The 23,228-nt window shown below is 35.6% G+C and overlaps 1 protein-coding gene across 3 annotated transcripts in view; it reads right to left on the reverse strand.

The window, feature by feature from the left end:
* The window catches only part of AP3B1 (adaptor related protein complex 3 subunit beta 1), a 168,257-nt gene that overhangs the window by 82,612 nt on the left and 62,417 nt on the right, over positions 1-23,228 (reverse strand). For all 3 annotated transcript variants that reach the window (XR_015700930.1, XM_087741417.1, XM_087741416.1), the window contains exons 8-14: positions 23,058-23,219; positions 20,777-20,874; positions 18,095-18,149; positions 17,944-18,015; positions 15,043-15,105; positions 13,994-14,126; positions 7,115-7,224 (exon numbers count right to left, since the gene is read on the reverse strand). Coding sequence is in view for 2 of the 3 variants with exons in the window: in XM_087741417.1 (XP_087597543.1) it covers positions 7,115-7,224; positions 13,994-14,126; positions 15,043-15,105; positions 17,944-18,015; positions 18,095-18,149; positions 20,777-20,874; positions 23,058-23,219 (693 nt within the window). In the remaining variant the exon portion in view is untranslated. The remainder of the gene's footprint in view (positions 1-7,114; positions 7,225-13,993; positions 14,127-15,042; positions 15,106-17,943; positions 18,016-18,094; positions 18,150-20,776; positions 20,875-23,057; positions 23,220-23,228) is intronic.

Raw genomic sequence — 23,228 nt, forward strand, 5'->3', positions numbered from 1 at the left:
TATGCTAGATTTATTTTTCTAAAATATTTCATTACAGACTTGTTAAAATATTAGAATTCTAGAAGAGATCACCAAGTACCACAGTTTGGGCAGCAGCCTATTAGAAACATCCCTTTTCCTATTATTGTCTTTTCATAAAAATAGCTCACAGAGCAGACCAATTTCAGTAACTGTATTAATTATGAAAGACAAACATCAGTATTGTACTTTTCCTAGTCAAACCCAAGACTACACTTTAAAGAGTAAAAGACCATGCTTAAATGCATACTGTTTAAATATATTAAAATATATTTCATTGTGGTTTCAAAGTTTTTTCCCAGTTTGTAAAATGTAATCATTAGAGCAATAAACTAGTTTTAGAATGTAAAATAAACAGACTAAACAAAGCCTAATTTGAAAAATAGCGACAAGGCAAGACATGAAATTTCTTGTGAGATCCTGCCTTTTAATCATGTGGCTAGCTTAGTATGTAAATACTGTATATATTAAAGACAATTTTGTGCAACAAGAATCAATACCAATTAGAGACTTTTTGAATCAAACCCTGAGTGGAAGCCATTTTAATGAAAAGTGTATGTCAAACTGATGAACCCAATGTTTCTGTGTCACTGGATTCATTTGGGGTCAAAATCACACAATATTTTCAGACTTCTTTTTCCCTGTTTAAGTCTTCCAGTCCTCAACCATGTAATATCAAGTGCATGATCCTGCAGCCGTTGTTTCCAGGCCATTCAAAACAGCAAACAAGAAATGAAGCCACTTCTAGACCTTCATTGCCTTTTCCAGTGTAGCTTAAGTAGGGACCTTGAATTGACAAAAATGCAGGAAATAATACTTTCATTATTCAGCCCTGCTCTGCATTATCCTCAAAGGCAAACAGGATTGTAAATTACTTTGCCTGATGTTTTATTCCATATGCCCTGAGCAAGTGGTTAAGTGCACTTTTTAAGCCTTAGTACCAGAAGGCAGTTTCTACTGCCATTTTAACCCATTACCTGTCTGGAGGAAAATAAAGAGATGGTTAAAAAATAAAAACTGGCCAGACCCTCTCCCCTCAAAGCAAGATACTGGTTACTTAGAGCAGTTACAGAAAGGCATTATAAAGATTTTACAGATCACTCTAAGCAGCACAATTTGAAAACTATTGTAGTTGAGCTCTAACCTTATTACACAACATAATAGGCTAAAGTACAACTTAAAATTGCCAATTCTCATTATCCGCATTTGTCACAAAATGAGGAGATATTCAAATTGCAAACAAGGTCTAATTCTCTGCATCCAGAAGAATATTTGCATAGCTAGCAATTTTTAAAATTGTACTTGGAATCAGAAATGGAAAGAAGGATGAAGCTGATGTGAAATGTCAGACTGGCAGCAAGAAGAAAAGGTACACAGGAAAGAACAGGAGTAAAAGACAAGTGTTGGTTTTGTTTTCAAATGCTAGACCTTCATGGACTCCTCCATTATTTGAACCTCTACACATAAAATTCCTTCAAAAAAGGACCTGCACTGATGACTGCCACCTCTTATATCGTGTACAGGTTTTGTTTAAATTGCGTTTTATTCAAGCTGAATATTTGTTTCAAGTTCAGTGTACAGTGTCCCTGGACACAATGTCCCAAAGGCCATGTATTCCTCACAAATTCTAAAACATTACAGAGATATTAGAGCAAGTAAAAAAATGATCGAACTATGAGAATTGTTCATTAAGGCTTTACTTACATAAAGGTTTAAAAATACATCACTACAGTGTATCCTGGGGAAAAGAATGTGGCTAGAATCTGAAGCCTGCAGAACTCAAATACATATGAACATATGAATATCATACCTTTTGATACCTTCCCTGAGGGAGGGGAGAACTTAATTTAAGAAAGCAAGACGCCTGTGCTGTGAAGCCATATCAGAAACATAGCAATAAGCAGTATTTACATAGGAATACTGTAAAGGAACTTAAGTTTGTTATTGTTGGATGAACGGACAGAGCAGTGTCAAAAAATCCCAGTCATGTATTCTAGTAATAATAATCCCAACCCAACCAGTAATTAGTAATTCTTAATTGCTTCCATAAGGGACATGTTTTTCCCTACATATTAAGCTCTTCAAAGTTACATACATCTATCTTATTTTTCCTCTAAACTTGCAACTCTTTATCCTGTTTTTACCCCATCAAGAAGTGTTGCTCCTCATCTCTAGATTAGAAAATACTTCAGACTTCTCTCATATTCGAGAAGGAACTAGTCTGTAATGAAAACCAACTATGTCAGAATTCACCAGCTATGAAAAGTAAAAAAACCCTGCCTCAGTAGTATTATAAGAGAAAGTCTGGAGAAAAATTATACGAGAACTACAAGATTCCCACCACCCACAAAGCAATCACTACTGGGTACAATGTACCATCATAAATTATTTTTCTAAAAAGAAAAAGGCAGAAACTGATTTGGGGACTACTGCACCTTGTTTATATGAGGAAATATACAAATGTAGAACACCATCGAGACATTCTTACCCAGAGCTAATTCTTGCTAGGTTGATTTACATTAATTCATTGCTAAAATGAATTAAGATAAATCAAAAGAGGCATACTTCAGATGCAAACAAAGACGTCTCATATTAATCCAGTTTAATCAATGCAGTCTAACCAATCCACTTTAAAACTTAATTCAGATTAAATCTGCAAGTATTTGCACTTAGACAAATTCTGGACCACAGGTGTTTTGAAGGAAAGATTTTCTAAAAGAGTAGACTATATGACCCAATGACACATATTTGATGAGAGAATATTCTAAAAGCTTTTTAAAAAGCCCCTCAACAACATCTTTGAAAACGTCATACTTTACAGGGCAGAAAGGCACTCTCATGAATAAAAAAAGGACTAGCTAATAGAAGAGACATAAATCCAGTTACAATGGAAGGCAATCATCAGATATCCCACAGGCAGATACAGGGGAAAACATACTGTTCAACAGATTTGGAAGTAACCTAGGAGAGGGCTGTCTAGTGAGGAGACAGGCTACTGACACAAAATTATTCAAGGTAATCTAAACTAAAACAGAGCCTGAACAGTTGAAGATGACTTATTAGTGATACTTAAAAATCGGGCAGAAGTGATACAGCTGGCCTTGACACATTAACAGCAGGACTTAAAAAAAAAATTCTACATTGGACTAAGATGGACCCCAAACTATTTCTAGGGAAAAATATGTTGGAATCATGAATATTTTCAGAGAATTGTAGAATTGTTAAGTCAATGTTCTCCAGAATTCAAAAGGCAGACAACCCCAGGAAAGTGAGATAAAAAATACAGAACAAGTAATATCATTATGTCAATGCACAGAATTTCTCCTGCATACTCTGACTACTGTGTGCACTTCTGGTAACCCCACTTCAAAAAACACACAAGTATCAGGAAATACAAAGAGAAGAGGGAAAGCCTGATCAGAGATATGGAATATGAGGAGAGATTAGAATTTTTGGATTAGTAAATCTGATGATGTGGATAGCAAACTCAAGCTTCCAGTCAGCAGCTGAGAAGGTACATTGGGGGTGCATCACAATGAACTTGCTCTTATCTTTAAATTCCTCTCCCTAAAGGACCAGTTTTTGGTGACGCTGAAGATGAGACTGCTCTATTAAGAGGACTTTTGGATTCAACCAGTATCATACTTCTTCAAATGGCTCTTTCCCACAGGCATATTTTTTAAACTCTTGTCACTCAAAAAACTATACACACAAAACTAATTAAGCGTACCTCAGAGTGAACACCTAGCACAAACTAGCACTGCTTAGATTTCTGGCCCACAACTTACTAAGTCATTGAACTGTAAAGCATGACGACGTTATTAACACATTAACATCCAAATGGAAACATTTTTATGATTTTAAAAAACGGAAGTTAAAAGGCATCCAATTATTCTCTTGTTTAATATCTTCAGAACACCATCAGACATGCATTTCTCAGTTACAACTTTTGAAGTGTGTGGAGGAAAGGAGCAGGAATACAGCTAGATCAAGCTGTACTGTGCACAGTTCTATGTACTCAACAAATACCAGACACAAAATAGATCCCACAGATCTTTACCTGGGCACACCTGAGATAAAAGTTTAAGGTACAAATGATAACATACAAAAGCAAAGTAAGAAAAATAAGCACTCTTTTCAGATATGTAAGAAACAATCAATTAAAGGGCAAACTGAAATGGACCTAGTCCTAAGCTTTACTGTAAATGAGTCAGTGGTCTACAAGAGCTCAGTAGTTTTTAATTCAACTTCCTAGTATTTCTTACAGTTGGTCAGATATATTTAGCTTACTATCCATCCTATGACTTTCTAAACGGCTTCTGTAGATGACGAAGATGAAGACAAGAATGAAGATAAGATGAAGATGAAGACAAGAATGAGTAAATTTCGGATTTGATGACCTGAAAGAAACATTGCTACAAAAGATTTTTGGGCACCTCATCATTGACAATCACAATCTCAGGCTAACACAAGTGAAATTTATAACAATATGAATGAAATAAATTGAGGCACCAAACCAAAAATGTATTCCATCCAGTTTACACCAATTTTGTTTATTTTAGTGGCTAAGTGTTCACCATTTACCTAAACTAAATCATGACAGAACAATAAAAAAGTTTATTTTTACCCTAAGTGCTTTTCTATTTAATGGTATTTAATTCTGTTCATGCTTTTGGTAGTGTTTAACAGAGTATTAAATTAATTTCAACTCTAAGAAGCACCACAGAATTTCTTTGCCCACACTCCCCTACCTTCCAGTTACTTTCAAGTTCATTCAAGACTATATCATTTGGCTGCTTCTCCTATGTCTAAATGCAAGTGTCCTTTAAAGACAGTGGTCTGCTCTGGCATAGAGGAATAGGGTAGGTCCCATAAGTTTCAATCCCAATTTAAAAATGAGCCCAGAAGTACTTTCCCCCACAGAAGGGGTCAGGAAAAAAAAAATCTGTGTAAAATACGCATGTACAAAAGTGTGTGTGTATGTATGTATACTGTATGTCAATGTAATAAGGGTCAGGAATCCTTGCTTTGTGTCTCTACGTCTTGTAGCAGACAGAAACCAAGGCAACTGTGTTATGTCAACTCACAACCACTCTTGCCACAGTAAGATCAATGTTTAAAATACACATGCAGATCTCAGGAGTTCCAGTAATGCGCTATTAAATGTTGAAATTTCAAACTCAGATCCTCAGTAATTATATAATGCAAATACCACCTTCTTAAACATGTAACAATATGCTTATCCTTTTCGGAAGTGTCTGAAGGTGCTGGGGGGGTTCGACTAGATGACCTTTAAGGGTCCCTTCCAACCCAAACCATTCTGTGATTCTGTGAAGGAACACATCGATTTTCAAAAATAATAGGTACAAGCCATTTCAGGATAATGACACGGCATTCAAATTAGAAATATGAACTTCTTCCAAATTTGTTCTTTAATCCAAAGTCCTAAACATACAGACGAAGATAAATTTCTGGAAGTTACTATTAAAAAATTACAGGGAAAAATGTGAAACGATGTACAACAATCATCCTGGAGAGCTTACAGCATCACTATCACTGCTTCTTTCTTGAATAAGAAGCATGATTCAGATTCAGATTTTGATTTTTAGTTTATTCCTATGACTGCTCTGTTCCACAGACTGTTCTCCTACTACTTACCATTTTCTGATATTCTGTACAACCTCATTATTGGAGAAATTGAGTACATCAAAGTAGTTCAAGTACTGCATGTCTTTTTTCCCCCCTTATTCAACTTAAAAAAGGACTTTCTTTTCCAAAAAAATTCCCTGTATTTAAAACTTGAAATATTTACTCAGAAGTATTAATTGTATAAAATAGCTACAAAACTCTTCTAAGTGTTAAATAGAATATTTAGAAAACAACTGTTTTCTCTTGTACAATATGTAGAAATAAGATGACAAACTCATTTGGCAAAGTGCCAGAAGATGTGTATAATAAGATTATACACAATTAATGAGATTGTAATTATCAATCAAAATATTGCACAAATTTTCTGAAAACACAGGTGATTATTATAAAATAGGTAATACTTATTTGATATGTAATTAGCAGCAGTATCTTTTTTGATTCTGGATATGAGCAATCCAGTAGAATTATATTTCCTTTACATCAATTATGAAGTTTGATCATCAGCTCTTAGCAGCCAAAGATTTATTTGCTTAATCTGTTCAGTAAGCATGAACTGAGAAGACCACATTTCCTTTTTCTTCTAATATTCCAAACTTTGCCAAATTCAACTATGGAAAATAGAAGATCCACTGATTTAGAAACTATTTACTGCTCCATCATAAATAAATGTGTAATTATATGAAACTGAACAGTCCTACGTATAGCATCCACAGAAAAATAATTATTGACAGATCAAAATCTGTCACCTTTGGGGTACAATGCAATAGGTAGCTAACGGCCTTCAGCCCTACACTATAATTTAGGATAGACCACTAAATGTTTTATCAATAACTGGGACTGTGAGGAGAATTTGGGAAGTAAATATTGACATACTTAAATGTCAATTATTCTAAGGATAGATAATAGGCAGTAATGCAAATTTTACTGTTAAATGCCACAGAATCTTGAACACCCAGAGGATAAAAATGCAACTTCAAGAAACACTGCAACACACTCACAGCAGAATGGCTGGTACCATGGAAAGGTCAGGTGATTTGGGGGTAGAGAAACAGATTTAGAATAAAATTTTTTAAACTCCACCCCAGAGCAGTAAAACAACAGGCTGAAAATCCTCAAGTTAAGTGCTGCTTTGCCCTTATTTTCATTTCAACTTACCCACTCCACGTTCTAAATCTGCTATTCAGCTTGGCCTAATCATACTAGCAAATACTCAGTATTTCCAGGCATCTCTTTCAAAATAGCTTCCCAGATCTAAGGCACAACTTGATGCCATCTGATAGCTTCAATTTCATCTTCCTTGAGATCATGAAAAATTATATTTTATGTCAAAAATAAAAAATTATATTTCTCTAATATATCTATTTCCATTTATGGCCCAAATTCAAAGGAGATGGTGTAATTTTTATCAGTCAACAAGGAAAACAATACACTGTGCACAAATACTCACTGTAATGTTATCCAAGAGTTTGGCCATATGCTTAATAATTTCACCATGGTGTGCTGGCTGGGTTTGCAGCAGTTTCTTAATGACAACAACACTTTCAGCAACTACAATTTCTGTTTAAGACAAAACAAATTATTAATTTTAAAAGCATTTACACAAAAGAAAAAGCCATAAATAATTGATTGCAAAAGATGTTACCAGCTTTCAAAATATGCTTTGCAGAAATGAATTCTATTTACTTGGTAACAAAGATGTAAACCACTCTACTAAGTAATACAAGTTCAGCTTCCAGAATCAAGTTATAAGCAGCAAAAAGAGGACAGAGAAATGTTCTAAATGTAAAAATATAATCCTATTACATACTTTTTTTGAAATTGCCTTTTAGTAAAGCTGCACTTTGTATTTTTCCTTTTCAAATTGAGGAACAGCATGAAAAAACATCTGTTTTTCATTGAAATTATGCATATTCATAAGTAATTTGCTGTCTGCATTAAAAATACAAACACTTGTTTAATTTTCAAAGAAATATACAACGTTAAAAGTAACAGCTCTTTCATAAACAAGAGAAATATCTAAACATTTCCTTTGCACTTCTTCACCTTCTAAACGGTCTCTCTCAGGTCTGTAACCTAATCTCCAGTACATTCAAATGAAGCTTCTAAATAGCAAGCTGTTGTAAGATTTATGCCAAAGTCATGCATTGGAGTGCTTAACTACTGTAACAAGTAACATTGACAGCCTGATCAACTTGTATGAAACGTACAATTTTTGAAGCTGAAAAAAAACCACTGGTGCAGAAGTAAGCTTCTATGCAAGAGTAAACTCATGCTGCAAGGAAAGATGAAGGGAAGTCAAACACGGCCAAAGCTGAAACCAAAACAAAGACTACTGTAAGAGTTCAACATAATTCTAATTTTCATTTATACTGCAAAAAGGGAGTAACTATTTCTCCTAAACTATCAATGTTTAAAACAAAGAAAAAGCCTAACTACCATGTGTTAAACATCACAGAGGTATTCCTACATTTCAAGAGTTAATCTGATATATGGACCATTCATTCAGCAATCAAGCAAGGTGAAGTTTCAAAAGGACGGTATGGGGAAGAGAGCTCTAATTTTTTTTTTTTTGTTTTTAAAGCAGACTTTTATGGACAAAGGCCTTTAAAAAGCTCTGAGTATGCATAATTATGCCATAAGCCTCTGAAATGCCTAAATTTTAGCTGGCAGCTTTTTGTGTCATCCTTTATTTGACATGACATCTCCGTCATTTTTCTAGACTAATTTCTTGAAGCAAGGTTAACATGTCTGCTTCACGTATCTGAAGGTCTTGCACAATCCCACAGAACAATTTAGTTTAGATTGTGGTTTGCCAGATATTAAAATAAGAAGACAATTCGCAAAATTTTAAAATTACAATCTGGAATATTTAGAGTGGGGAGCAGTGTAATGACAACCTTCATCATTGAGTGTTTTGTGACACTACTTAACAAGTAGAATGGTTAAGCAAAATTAAACTGAACCCAAAAAACTGAGTGGACATTAAGTCACTATTAAAAACACTTGTTGACAATGTAGAACTGATCACGATAAAATAAAGTGCAGTAGATGAAGTGTCACTATAGGAACTACTTTAATGCAATCTCTGGGAGCAAATCTAAAGAACTGAATCAGAATTGTAAGCAAGTAAACTTTTACATGAGTCTAGTTCCCCCAAAAAAGAAAGTACAAACAAAAGGAAAATGAATTTGTGTTAGAATAAGGACCGACATAGTCCAGAAAAAAAGAGTCTCTTTGAGGCTTACTTTGTGCACATGAAGAATCACAAAAATGAGCATGAAATAAAAACCACACTTTTAGGTTCAAAGAAAAAAAAAACAGAAGGGGAAGATTTGGCATTCTGAATGAGCTAATTTAGATTAGAAAATCTAAAAATTTAACTCTGCTAGAATTATCAAAGAAAAAGTTCATACAAGGCAACAATAAATGAACACAAGAATTTCAAAGCAGAGTGCAAATAATATTATGTCTAAAGGGTCATAAAAAGTAAATCATATTCTTAAAATAAAGATGAAATACCACAGAAAATCTGATCAGGAATGCCTTTACCAATAAAGGAGACTACGAGAGGTATCAGCAACTTCCAATTTTCACAACTAATAGTAAAAATCTTAGTATAATGTTTACCACTAGTTTTCTTCAAACAATTTTTAAGCATATGGAAATGACTACTCTGAGTAGGATAACCTCTGAAGACCCTGGAGCAGGACAACTTCTCAAAAACCTAAAATACTTTCAGTCATACAATGTTCCATTTTGCCAAATAATGATCTATATAAAAAATTAACTATGTAGTGGACAGTAACTTGTGGGGACCGAATTACAGACTTCTTCATAATCGAGAATTTGGCCACAATGTAACAGAAACTCAAAAAAAGACCTCAGCAAGGAGTGTATTACCAGAGAACATTCAAAAGCTGCATTCTGAAATACTACATTTGATACCATTGATGTTGAGTCAAATTTTCTTCCACTTATATTAATCTATACTTGCAGAAACTAAAACATGCAACTGAAGACTAATTTATTCACAGTCTGTAATTTGTATAATCACTATTTCTAAAAGCAACAAAACTGCATCAACTGTTTTTGCAAGGAATATACCAATTGAATCTCATAGCAAGGCTCGACAAGTGATTAAGTGCACCCTCAGCAAGTTTGCAGATGACACCAAGCTGAGTGGTGCAGTTGACACGCCTGAGGAATGGGATGCCATCCAGAGGGACCTGGACAAGCTGGAGAAGTAAGTGGGCCTGTGTGAACCTCATGAGGTTCAACAAGGGCAAGTGCAAGGTCCTGCACCTGGGTCGGGGCAACCCCCGGTATCAGTACCGGCTGGGGGATGAAGGGATTGAGAGCAGCCCTGAGGAGAAGGACTTGGGGGTACTCATGGGTGAAAAGCTGGACATGAGCCGGCAATGTGCTCTCGCAGCCCAGAAGGCCAACCATCTCCTGGGCTGCATCAAAAGCAGCATGGCCAGCAGGTCGAGGGAGGTGATTCTGCCCCTCTGCTCTGCTCTGGTGAGACCCCACCTGGAGCACTGCGTCCACCTCTGGGGTCCTCAGCACAGGAAGGACATGGACCTGTTGGAGCGGGTCCAGAGGAGGGCCACAAAAATGATCAGAGGGATGGAACACCTCTCTTATGAGGACGGGCTGAGAGAGTTGCAGCTGTTCAGCCTGGAAAAGAGAAGGTGCTGTGGAGACCTTATTGCGGCCTTTCAGTACTTAAACAGGGTTTATAAGAAAGACAGGGACAAACAAGCAGGACCTGTAGCAATAGGACAAGAGGTAGTGGTTTTAAACTAAAAGGGGTAGATTCGGACTAGATATAAGTAAGGAATTTTTTTACTATGAGGATGGTGAAATACTGAAATGGGTTGCCCAGGGAGGTGGCAGATGCCCCATCCCTGGAAACAGTGAAGGTCAGGTTGGACAGGGCTTTGAGCAACCTGACCTAGTTGTAGATGTCCCTGCCAATTGCAGGGCGGATGGACTAGATGACCTTTGAAGGTCCCTTCCAATCCAAACATTCTATGATTCTGTGATTATTTGGGTTATTAGGTTATGCAAATAGTTAAAACTAAAGTTAAAAGGCAATTGTTAGAGCTAAGTATCCAGACAAACTTTAAGTTTCTGCTTTTCAGAACTGCCTGAAGTCTAAGCTTTTACCTGGTTATTTTTTCCACCCTTGTAACATACATAACAGAACTCTGAAACCGTATTAATACATATAAACTAAACGCTACAAGGAGCCGGTTTTCTTTTACGTCATTCTAACAGTAATTCCAATAGATAGGTAGTAGTTACCTGACATATTAACAGTTCCAGTGATTTCACAACTTGTTCAAAGTTGTTCAAAGCCAACCATCTCCTGTTCAAATTTGTATAGATTGGTAGGAAAAAAATTGTTTTAGCGATACATCCTACAATTGTGTTTACATTCTCTACTATCCATAGCCTGTAACTTTCCATAGAAAAAGAAAGTCACCTGAGAAAAACCTGCAGGATCTCTAGTATATGCAGTACAGGCAGAGAAAAGAGACTTTTTATAATCCCATCTGTCTCTTATATCTAAAATGACTCTTATGTCACAGTGGGGCCGGCAGTCAGTTGAAATTATCAAGGCAACTGCTTAAAGGAAATGCATCAGTCAAATGCCAAATGTCACACTGAAGAGCCAAAATAACTTTTCTTTTTGTACTTCCTTCAGCAGACAAGGAAGGAAAATAATTCTCAGCCTTCAACATGGCTTCCAGAAACAAGGCTCTGGAGAAGTTGAGAACTGCTCTTGAAATTTTCTTCGCATATTTATGAGTGCTTCGTTTAAAGTCAAATTTCCCCTACTCAGGGAAGCCTGGGGCTATGGTAAAAAAAAAAAAACATTTGAATCACAGAAGCACATACAGACACTAGGAAGTTCAATGATGAGACACTTCGAGCTCTGTGAAGAGTTATCCCAGCTGGACCTGACTGATCCTGAAGAGACTCTTGTGTAACAACACTCTGCCTTTAAGTACCCAAGTTCCAGAATGATTAATGGCACATCCCCTGTGCCAGATACAGCCAAGATATCTTGGGTTAATTGATTAATTAATTGGGTTGTATCTACAGTGAGGGTCTTTCCAGAACAAGAGCACAAAATTAGAAGATAGTTTTGCCACAACCTCGTTCTTCAGGATTCTGTTATGATTTGGTAGAATTAATTTTGTCACCTCTCTTCCACGCTCAAGTGAATTCCCCATAATAAGAAAACAAAGCAGAGAAAGCAGAGTTGACTCTGCTTTCAGGGACCTCAGAACCTGCTAGACTTACCAGCTTGGGCTTCACGCTATGCAAAGGCAGCAGAACTACTTCCAGGCTTCAAAAAACCATGGAAGAAGTAGCACGGCAAACAAGATTGCTTGCACACTTTACGGGTGAAAGTTGGAGGAAAGCAAAATTAACCAAGACTCTTAAATCTATTCTTCTACACATGCTAAAGCTCTTTTTTTCTCCCTTACCATGCCCAAAACTCTTCTTATGTTCAGTAAGCTGTGACTATCAGTAATTTCCTGCCACCTGAGAAAAGGTACCACATAAATTATGCCATTCTATTCTTTCCTTGAAAGAAGGAATAAAGACACTTCAGCAATGGTAAAGCAATTTGCCAGCTGCCAGGTTTAAAAGATCCTCAATATATCCTCTGCAGTCGTTCAGAACAGTAAGCACAAGAAGATAATTTTATTTGCTAGACAACTACTTAGAGACAGGCAAGAAAACTAATGTTGTTGAGACAGACCTTTGTATACATGCACATGCATATGTGTGTGTGTATATATATATGGAATTACTTTGAAGGAATTATTAAATTGAGAAGCTACGATAAAAGAAAAAAAGCCTTTTCCTCTTATCTTGGTTCCTTCTTCACAAAAAGAAAAACAAAGCACGAAAATGGAAAGAAGGATTATTAAGTAACAAACTCAGCATTCTGAAGTGATAGTTCTATTATTTTATTTAAGATAGAAAAAAAATGGGGATTTGTACATGCTGAAAGAAGCCTACTGACCTAAAGGAAGATTACTAGTAGAATTAAGTAGACTCAAGAACAAGCTTTGAAGCTTGTATTTTTAATATGGTCATTGCTGAATGTAATACAAAAACATGCATTGTGCAGACACAGCCTTGTAACACAATACAGGAAGATACTTTAAACACAGTTGATAAACAGAAGAGCATAAAGGGACATAAGGTCTGGAGCAGTAGGAAATTAAAGTTACATATATTAAAACTACCAAGCTATACACTGAGGCCTCTCAGGAATTTCTGATACAAGGTGAAGCTGGAGAGAAGGACTCATAGTTCATAAACCAAGTAAGAGAAAGCTCTGAGTGTACCAGTGGGTCAAAGGATGACTATGTGCTGCTAAAGTGATGTCCCTAATAAAGGCCTTCTTAGAATTACCATGAAAAATATGTCCAGTAGATACGGAGAGGAATTAATGCCACCTTTCAAAGCTTAGAGTAGATCTCACCTGTGTTCTCTGAACAATTCTAATTATTCCAGGCCACCTCAAAACCACACTTTTCCTCCTTCCTGACATTATTATTTTTAACTACATCTTTCTTAACTCTATTTCCAATATTTAACCATATTCATGTAGACTGTACATGATGTAATAATCTTCCGATTCTCTTACTGACTTCTTCTGTGCAATATTCATTGGTAACTGGTAAGAATATACAGTATTATCAGGTATTGATTTACAGTGCTGCTATATCCTATTTGACTTTATCTGTTCCCTGTTGTGTTCCTTAGTGACTTGCAACTTCATTTCACTATATAAAAATAACAGAAAGCTAGATTACAAAATCAAGCCAAATTTGGGGCCATTTATCCTTAAAGTATTTAATATGTTTTTTGAGTTAGGCATTGATGCCCTAGAAAAAAAAACATTCCAAGCTTTCAGCACCCTCTACAGGCTAACTGTTTTGATGCAACCAAACATATAACAGTAAAACTACTGTCATCTACGATAATCTCAACAGCACAGTTCAATAATTATGGCATTTTGAGAAAAAACAGGTAAACATGTAATTGCAGGCCACAAGGAATTAATTTCACTAACAAAAGAGAAAATAAGTACCCAGTAATTATGAGAGCCTTCTGAAGTGCTTCAAACAAGAACAAGCACCAGAACCACTATTTTTATCGAGTTACGTCAGCTAAAGTCTTACAAAAGTCAACTCCCGTATACTTTTTAACGTGATCTGTTCTGTGTGGTTCCCATTAAGAAAAGGTTTCATGCCATCAGCTACTAAGAAAACAAACAGAATATTTAGCTTACCATCCCTGTTGGACAGCAAACATACGAGGCCGTTAAGGCATGTGTCAGTCACTTCGGTGATGTTAGTTGCGCATCTGCCTATAGCCTGAATTGTAGCTGCAGCAAACTGTTTATCTTGGCTTTTCACGTAAGTCTAAGGAAACAGTGTTTTCATTAGTCAATTCATAAGTTTTGTCAACCAAAGACTTACCATATTGTCATCATAAGACAGACATACTGTATAACAAATTCAATTTAGAAAGCTACATTGCACATTAGAAGTTACACTTTTTTCATCTCATTGTCATTTTTAGAAGATATTTTCTTGCCAGCTTTCGTCACCCATGGCCATGCAAACCTCTGATTTCAAGAAAGCTTGGGGCAGGGGACAATTACCCAAACCCAGCAATTAATTTGTGTGCAAGGTTGGAGGAGTTGATGAGCTCTCTCTTCAGAGAGGTTTCAGTTCATTTAACCAGGAGCATCTGTGAAACTATGAATAACCTACCTGCCTGAGAACCAGTACCTTTCAGAGAAATCCAGCCAGAGAACTGAAGCAATGAAAATAAATGTCATAAGCAAAGAGGAAAGAAAGAAGGACAGACACTCTTTCACAATATAGGCAGAACATCTTGCTGATAGGTATACAGATATTGGAGATAATACTATTTCATCAAATGACTTACAGAAATGAGGTTTGGCAATAAATGCTAATGGCCAAATATTGCTAAAATTAAGACCCTATCATGTAGTGACTTACAGTGTCAGCCAAGTTGGTAGAATTTGTTTTAAAGAATTTTGAATGATTGAGTTTTTCTCATAACTTTTTAATTTTTTTTGGTAGCCGGAAGGAGAGTGAGAAACAAAACATCAAAACTCCGTTCCACATATAAGAAGCTCCATTATCCATTATGATATGAGACAGTTTCATTTCCATTCTGAGAACATTTTATCCTGGAAAAGACTTCAACTTGAAAATTTTAAGACTAAGTATCTAGTTGAAACATCCAATAATGGCAATTGGCCAACAGAGAGCATTTCATATAAAAAGAATACACTTTTGCACAAACCTGAAATTCTCGAAGCAGAGTTGATATGTTAGCTTCATTTGCTAAATTTGTCAAGATTTCAAGCTACAAGGAAAAAAACAGATATTTTATCAAAAGCTAAAATAAAATATTATAAGCAGTACCACATATACACTATACTTGTATTGTATATAAATAAAAGATAATCCTACTAAAAATACCACTTAGAATTCAATAGAGTATACCAGATCAGTATAAACTGGTAGCAGCATTGCACTCAGGAGGAATATTCTCCTTGCACGTACACGCAAGGTTTTCAAAGCAGGACTCTAGGGTTCAGTGATGCATTTTCTACGAGCTCTAGCCTTAGTGTAACGTTGCTTATCAAATGGACTTGACATAATTCTGTCCATTATATTCAGATGAACTGCAATAAAAGACCTTTAAACTCAGGAAAGAAACAGTTGCATCTATAAGACTCCTCAGATCTTAATCCACATCAGACCCTGAAAGGCCTCTTCTTTGTTCCTTGTGAACAAGAGGATGATATACAACACCTGGCATATATTGTCAAGATGCTATGCTTCCAGGTTGTTTTAACTTTGAAGAAGAAAGAATTTCAATACAATCTGAATGAGGTAAACTGAAGAAAAAGACAACTCTACCTCTGTAAAGGGAAGTCATGCCTCAGAAATCTGTTGGTATTTTTTGAGTTGGCTGCACACAAACAAGGACACTTAATTGATACAGTCCACCTGTACTTCAGAAACAATTTAATAAGGCCTGTCACCAAAGGCTCCTAAAGATACATACCTAGCATAGCATACAAAGCAAGTGGATAAATGAAAGAGAGGAATAAGCAGGAAAAAAAAAAGGAGACTATTTTACAGTACAGGAAGGCTGTCAGTGGAATCCCACAAATCTTCTTTGGTCTTTTGCTTTTCAACCTGTTCATACATGAATTATGAAAGTAATGAGAAGACAGGTGACCAAGTTTTCAGCTGATGCTACAGTTTTCTGAGAACTGAAGACAATGGCTGGCTAAGAAAAGCTGCATAAAAACTTCAAATATTAGGTGACTGGTTGATAAAACGGCAAAAAAAATTAACCCAGATAAATGTAAAGTAATGTTCACAACTGGGGAAAAAATCTTAACTTTACAAAAAATGATAGGCCCTGAGCTGATTACTACCAATTATAACTGAGAATTTGTGGTTAAAATAGATAACCTCATGGAAACCTCCTTTTCTCCAGGCTAAACAACCCCAGTTCCCTCAGCTGCTCCTCATGAGCACAAGTCTTAGGAGGAGCGGCTGAGAGAGCTGGGCTTGTTTAGTCTAGAGAAGAGGAGGCTGAGGGGAGACCTTATTGCTCCCTACAACTACCTGAAAGGAGGTTGTAGCAAGGTGGGGGTCAGTTTCTTCTGCCAAATAACAAGCGATAGGATGAGAGGAAATGGCCTCAAGTTGCACCAGGAGAGGTTTAGGTTGGATATTAGGAGAAATTTCTTCACTGAAAGGGTAGTAAGGCACTGGCACAGGCTGCCCAGGGAAGTGGTTGAGTCCCCATGCGGGGACGTATTTAAAAGATGTGTAGATATGGTGCTTAGGGACATGGTTTAGTGGTGGACTTGGCAGTGCTAGGTTAACGGTTGGACTTGATGATCTTAAAGGTCTTTTCCAACCTAAGTAATTCTATGATTCTATGAAATATAAGTTCAATGCTAAGCAGTGACCAAAAAAGCAAACTTGATGTTGGGAAAGAAACAGAGAACAAAACAGAAATCTAAACAGTGCAGCAGATGAATTCTAGGGTGCTCCTACATATTAAATGTTGCCATAGGTCTCGTCCTCCTATCTTACAGCAGATAGGATGGAACTACGGGAGTAGGGAGTGGAGAAAAGCACAAGATTTTCTTATGTATGTAACAGTGTAGGTCGTCCTAAAATTTTCTGCTACAATTTCTACTTCTCCACCTCTTCACCATTGTATTATCAATTAATACGGGAATTCAAATATATCAACTTTCAATTATTTCAGGAGTGACTTTTCGTGGATAACACTAAGTCTTACTAGTATTCCTGACAGTTTTCATAATCGTTAAATGTGGGGAAGACCTTTTTGCCTCCAACTGCCTCAAATTTACTTAGATTTAATGTTGGACTGATAAAAATATGATGGGTTGGGCATAGCCATCTTGGACTGCACCACTCTGCACATGTAATGAGGGTGCAACATGGACGTAAAATGAAAACGAGGAAAAAATAATGTTTCTTTAAGAAACCTGTACCTTCCACTCCTAAACACAAGTGCCTATGACAATCTAAAGCAAAACAAGAGACAAGGCACATAATAGTAGACAATTTTTTAGCTATTGTTTTGTCAAGGATTTCACGTCTGTTAAAGACTAAGAATAGAGAAAACAAGAAGATGACAGCCTAAAACATGCATTGAGATGTGGCCTTGAGGAAAGCCTAAAGTACTTCTCATGTCGAATGCTGACTTCAAAGGTAATTTGGGATTTCTAACGCTGTCCCATTTTGTTCACGGAAACAGATTTAAACTCTTTGTAAGTTAACAGTATCAAAGACTGTGATTTCATTTGTCTTCATTTGAGAAGATTCTTCCTTATATTAAGACATTCAAACTCTAAATGTTTGAATGGCTGGTTAGATAAAAATAGTAATGCTTAGTATCACTGAAAGGTACCAAAAGGTGCAGTGGAAAACATACACCATCTGCTGTCTACAACACGGTAACAAGAGAACTTTCAGATAGCCTGACAAGCCTGAAGGACACTTGTGGACTTCACTAAAAGCCAGAACTCTACACTTAGTGAAAAAAAGTGCAGAACGGTGTGTGTTGTATCAGTGCAAGAAAATTTTACCTTCCTGTTGCAAACAGATTTGTCCAGTACATAGACAAATTAGCTTTTAAACTTACCTTCAGTGTTTTGATCATTGTTGGATCAGTTGATCTAACATAGAAACTCTTCAGATAAGGTTCAAACATGCCCTGAAAAGCAGAACATATTTAAGTACCTCACCTATGTTTCATATCAAATGTGATTTAGAAAATACTGAATAGAATATACCTTTCTCTGAATTGACATAGTGGCAATATTTTGCAGAACAATATACTGCACCTCCCTAGAATTTGGAAAAAAAAAAAAAAAAAAAGAGTTATTCTGCAAAATTACAGATACATAGAATAATGCAACATGGCAAAGAAAACCCAATTCTATTTGAATCTGAAGTTACTTATACATTTGACTTGGCACAAACATAGAAGGAAAAAGCTTATTGCCAACTGCTACAAGTTCATCATCTGCTTCATAGGAAGATGCATGATGAAACCAGGCTCTCATTTTTAAAAACTTCAATATGCAAAAAAATCACTAACACCAGTGCGCAATGCTTCTTGTAGTCCTTGGGTCTTTGCTTAAACCAAAAATTCGTTTCAAACATCAGCATTCTGGCATTTCCAGAAAAAACTCACAAAAACCTTACATTTTGTCCACCATCTTGAAACTTAAATATTTCAGGATGACACAGCTGAGAACAAAAACACATGGGCTTTATCTGTAGTGTTGAAATGACTGCATTAGTTATGCGAATAGCTAATCCTTGCACAACTACCAAGAATTGCTATGACTTTTTTGGTCTTAAAAAATTTCCTAACAATTCTCAGGGTGAGTGTCTCCTGTGACTTAAGATTATACACTGGCAGGCATACGCATCCATCAAAAAGCAGGACTTTAACATAATAGACTTTGTCAAGATACAGACCACAGAATTATGTAATATTCTAAACACAAAAACATTAAACATGTTTGGAGGATATTCTCATCATTAATGTGTTAGTTTAAAACCCTCAGCAGTGGTGAGCAAAAAGAAATCTGGGTACTAGTCTAAAGCTTTTAAACTACAGAGTTTCTGCCACCAATTGCTTAAAAACGAAGTAATAATTTACATGCAATTTTTCTGAACCTTGAGTGCTCAAATTCTTTCATGATGCAAATCACATCCTAATCAAGAAATCATCACATCCATTATCTCCTCTTATTTGAAACTGTTTAATAGCCCTGCAGTAATTACAGCGGTTGCTGACAAAGAAAAGTAATAAGAGTAGTACTTAATATCTTTTAAACCCATTTTTATCTAATTCTTACACAGGTACATGGAAATAGTCAGCTGCACATGCTGAACCAAGACTGGAACTTGCTATGAAATGCTCTTCCAGGCACTTTCATCCTAACTAGATTATAGCATATTTGACATTAATTTAAAGGCCATAGGCACATAACTTCAAGGGCAAACAGGAAAAGCTTATTTCAAAGTGGCTCTAATAGCAAAAGTGTTTCACATAGATTGGTAATACAGAGCAGACAAGCCAATCAACATAGGAAAATCAAAAGACTAGTGCCATTTTAGGCACTAGTTGAGGTACAGGAAAGATGTGACTTCTCTTTTGATGAAATTTGAGTATAAATGAGCAATAAACCACATGCAAAAATAATCCTTTCAACCTGTGAGTGTGAGTTTAGTTCTATACATTACCTGTACATATGCCAAACTGCTCTAGCCATTTTACTTATCTTTGTGTAAAGAAAATGGGAAGCATACTGTACTATAAAACCAAACACAAAAATAATAGTGGTTCATTTTTATCTGAAATAAAAGCATGAATACTCTACCAAGCCCAATTTTACTTCTTTACTAATGTTTAAATGATAGAGACATTAGCTATGGGTGAGCTGCAGAAGTTTGCAGAGAAAGAGCTTTATGGTGACCAGGCTTACAAAAGTTAAAGCCCATCTAAGAAGAGTAAGCTTGTCAGACACAATAAAAGTGATTTTTTTTAAAAAAGCTTTTTGTCTCTTTGATGTGACTAACTTGAAAAAATAAATCATTTTCACAGCGAAGTTCTAGCCAAAAATACCATGGTTAGTTAGAAAGTTATTCTGAAAACATCTTAATATTGTGTGTCCTATCACCCCTTCAAGGCTCTTCATACAGATACATGGAAGTTCAAAATCTAAAAACTGAGGGGAAAAAACCCCAACTTTTATGCAGCAAATATTGGCATAATACACCAAAACTATCAAACACAAACAAAAAAAACAGTATTATCAATCTTATGAAACATGTGGCCAGTGAGATCCTTCATAGGAAAGTAGATAAGGTCACACTGAAGATGATAAAGTCAAAATTAAATGTCCTGAATGAAATATAAACTTGTTTTTTAAAAACAGTCCAAGGATTAAGGAAACATAGGGGATTCAGCAGCATCAAGCTGTATTTTAACAACTATGTGTCTCAGTTTCTCTGTCAACAAGAAGTCTTCAATATTAAGTGCAGGGAAAGAAAATACACATCCGAAGACTTCTTTAGCGCCTAGCAAGACAGTAAGGAACTCCAATATAATTAAACTTTCAATAACTTCCAATAATTGAAAAAAATCAAGAAACTAGAGCAAACTACTTAGTACTGCCTCTATTTTTATGGTAACTAGGCAGCCATGATTCTTCTCAGAACGAAAGTCATAATGAACAATGAAACACGATACTGAGTGATTACTGGATGTGATACTGAAAATGATGGAATTACTTTTAATGATCCTCATTTGTTAAGTAAAAATTAGTATTACAGGACAATTTTTAAATGAGACTGTAATAGTGCAATAGTTATATTCTTATAACTACGGCTAAACAAGTATGTATGAAAACTCTCACAAAAAGGTAGACATAGCAATGCAAAGTATGGATTTGACCTACCTATTACTACGAAGTAAACGCACCAATGACTTAGAAACAATACTAGCTTCGGATTTTGGTGCCAAATGCCAGTAAAGCTGTGCAACTGCCATTACCACCTAAAAGAAGAACATTCAGAACAGCATGTTAATTTCAAATCATCATACATATCTATCACATTTGCTTCAGACCTGCAGAACTACCAACTCACTCTTCTTCTGAAAGCAAAGTGCATACCCACATTCTTCGAAATCAATGAAACAGATTAGGGGAAAACATCAGAAGAAAGATATTTTTATTTCTAAAATCAAACCTAATTAAGTACCTCTCATTCCTCCCAGTATTTACTGTATACTATAAGATATAGAAATATAGAGGAAGAGTGATAAAGAGAGGAAAAATGTAGGCAATTCAAATTGTAAACATACTGATATCATCCTTACTAAGTCAATACTGCTAACATCAGTTGTACAAACTAATGAGAAAATACTGTTTAAAACTTCTGCAAATTTCGTGTTTTTAATTTTGTTATATACAGGTTCAATATTATCTATTATTTAGTTTCCACTTAAAATCTTTCATTCCATTATGCTATCATGCAATTTATAAAATGCCAGCTGCCTTTACTGGCAACTTCTAAAGTCTCAAATCCAACAGTAAGTAAAAACTACAGGGTTGTATACCAACATCCTGGCTAGCAAAAAGCAGAAGACTGAGATATAAGCAACTTAAAACCTGTACCTTTTTTTTTCTTTTCAAATTTTCTCATAAGTAAAAGACAAATTAGGAACTTTATGCTAATGAATAAGTCATGTCACAGCCTTCCCTACAATACTGTCATGGTCAACTTCTTGTTCAAAATGAAAAAAATCATAGAAAGGAGACGCCAAGTAAAGCTATCATTATGACACTTGGTATCTTATATCTTAGTACCAATGAAACAAAAATTATTATTAAACAGTAACAAGTGATTAAAAACATCTGAAAAGAGCAAATAACTGGAAGATTTTCAGCAATATACTATAGGGATCTCTTATTACTGACAAAAATCTAAGGTCAAAGAGAAAGCAATTCATTTAATTGCTGGTAAATTCTGTGAATGGTACAAAAATTGGTGTAATAGCAATTCAAAGAAGCATGGACAAACTGCACTTAAACATCTCAGTTAACTTTAATATCATTAAGTTAAAGATCATAAATGTGAGAATTAATACCATATTTAACAGATATAAAGAAAATGATGTATGGAATGTGGAAGATAAGCAACTGAACCTGTTCTCAGTGCAGTGTGATGGCAAACATATCTAACATACTTGTTCTTTGTATGAGATGAGGAAATATCGTACAGACATTGAACAGTGATTTTAGCAACAGGCTGTGCTCTAACAGAATTATTATTGAAAACTATTCAATTTGTTTCCAAAATCTGCTGGCAGATTATAAGTGGTTTTGAAAAGAGTTAGACACTAGTCAGAATCTAGAAATATGTTCCATAGGAGAAACAAAAACCTCATCTGTTTAGCTTATCAAGAACAGGTTGGGAGGTGACTTAATCATGGTGCAGTAATTGGTTTTGCAATGATATGAATATTCATTATCACTGGAAGTCTTTTCTCGAAGACATCTAGTCTTGATTAACAGGACAAACCGAGGTTAGAAATGAAGTTCTGTGATCCGAGTAATGTCACAATAATTCACCATCAGCATGGCTTTTTCCAGTTCTAAAAATTTACCTGTGTCTTAAAATCTCATGGAAATACTGCAGAGCATACTATACTTATGATGTCATATCTATCCTGGACCCCTGCCAAGGCACCGACACTAAGAATCTGGCTTGGACTGACAAAGAGTTTAGGCATATAATTGTCTACTTTTAAAATGTGAGACTCAAAGGAAAGCACAACTTAATGAATCATTAACAACTAAGATTTTCTCTGTGAATCTGTACCTCCAAAACTGACAGTTTGTGCCATCCTAGTTGCTGAGAACTTAAGCATTAAAAGCTAGCTATGTTATAGTCATCACATGCTATAGAAGTTGGATTCAAATGTTCTCGTATTTTCTATAATATTTTACTTGTCTTTAATAGTTGGAGCATATATCACATTCAGTTCAGGTGTTTTACTTACAAGCTAAGTTAATTTCAAAAAAGAAAGAACCACCATATTTCTCCTATAAATTACTAGAGAGTACTATCACCACTTTTAAAGAGGTGTAGATTTTATTTTTCAATCTTTTAAATTTTCTAGAAGCACAGATATTCAGTAGCTTAACATTTTAGGCAAAAAGGAATTTGTCATACAGCAGCATTTCGGCTTTGAAGCAAGGGCTTTGTATTTCGTAACAGCAGCCTGTGATCTGGGTCCATAGTATAGGTGTTTTTCACTTTCCGATCCTTTTCTTTCTGTTCTTCATCAGATTCATAGAAATTATTTTCATTATATTCTTCCATCACCTCATCATCCTACCAAAA

The sequence above is a fragment of the Nipponia nippon genome, unplaced genomic scaffold (assembly GCF_047370975.1).
Source record: "Nipponia nippon isolate SJK-2023a ecotype South Korea unplaced genomic scaffold, ASM4737097v1 scaffold_8, whole genome shotgun sequence".
Taxonomy (NCBI): domain Eukaryota; kingdom Metazoa; phylum Chordata; class Aves; order Pelecaniformes; family Threskiornithidae; genus Nipponia; species Nipponia nippon.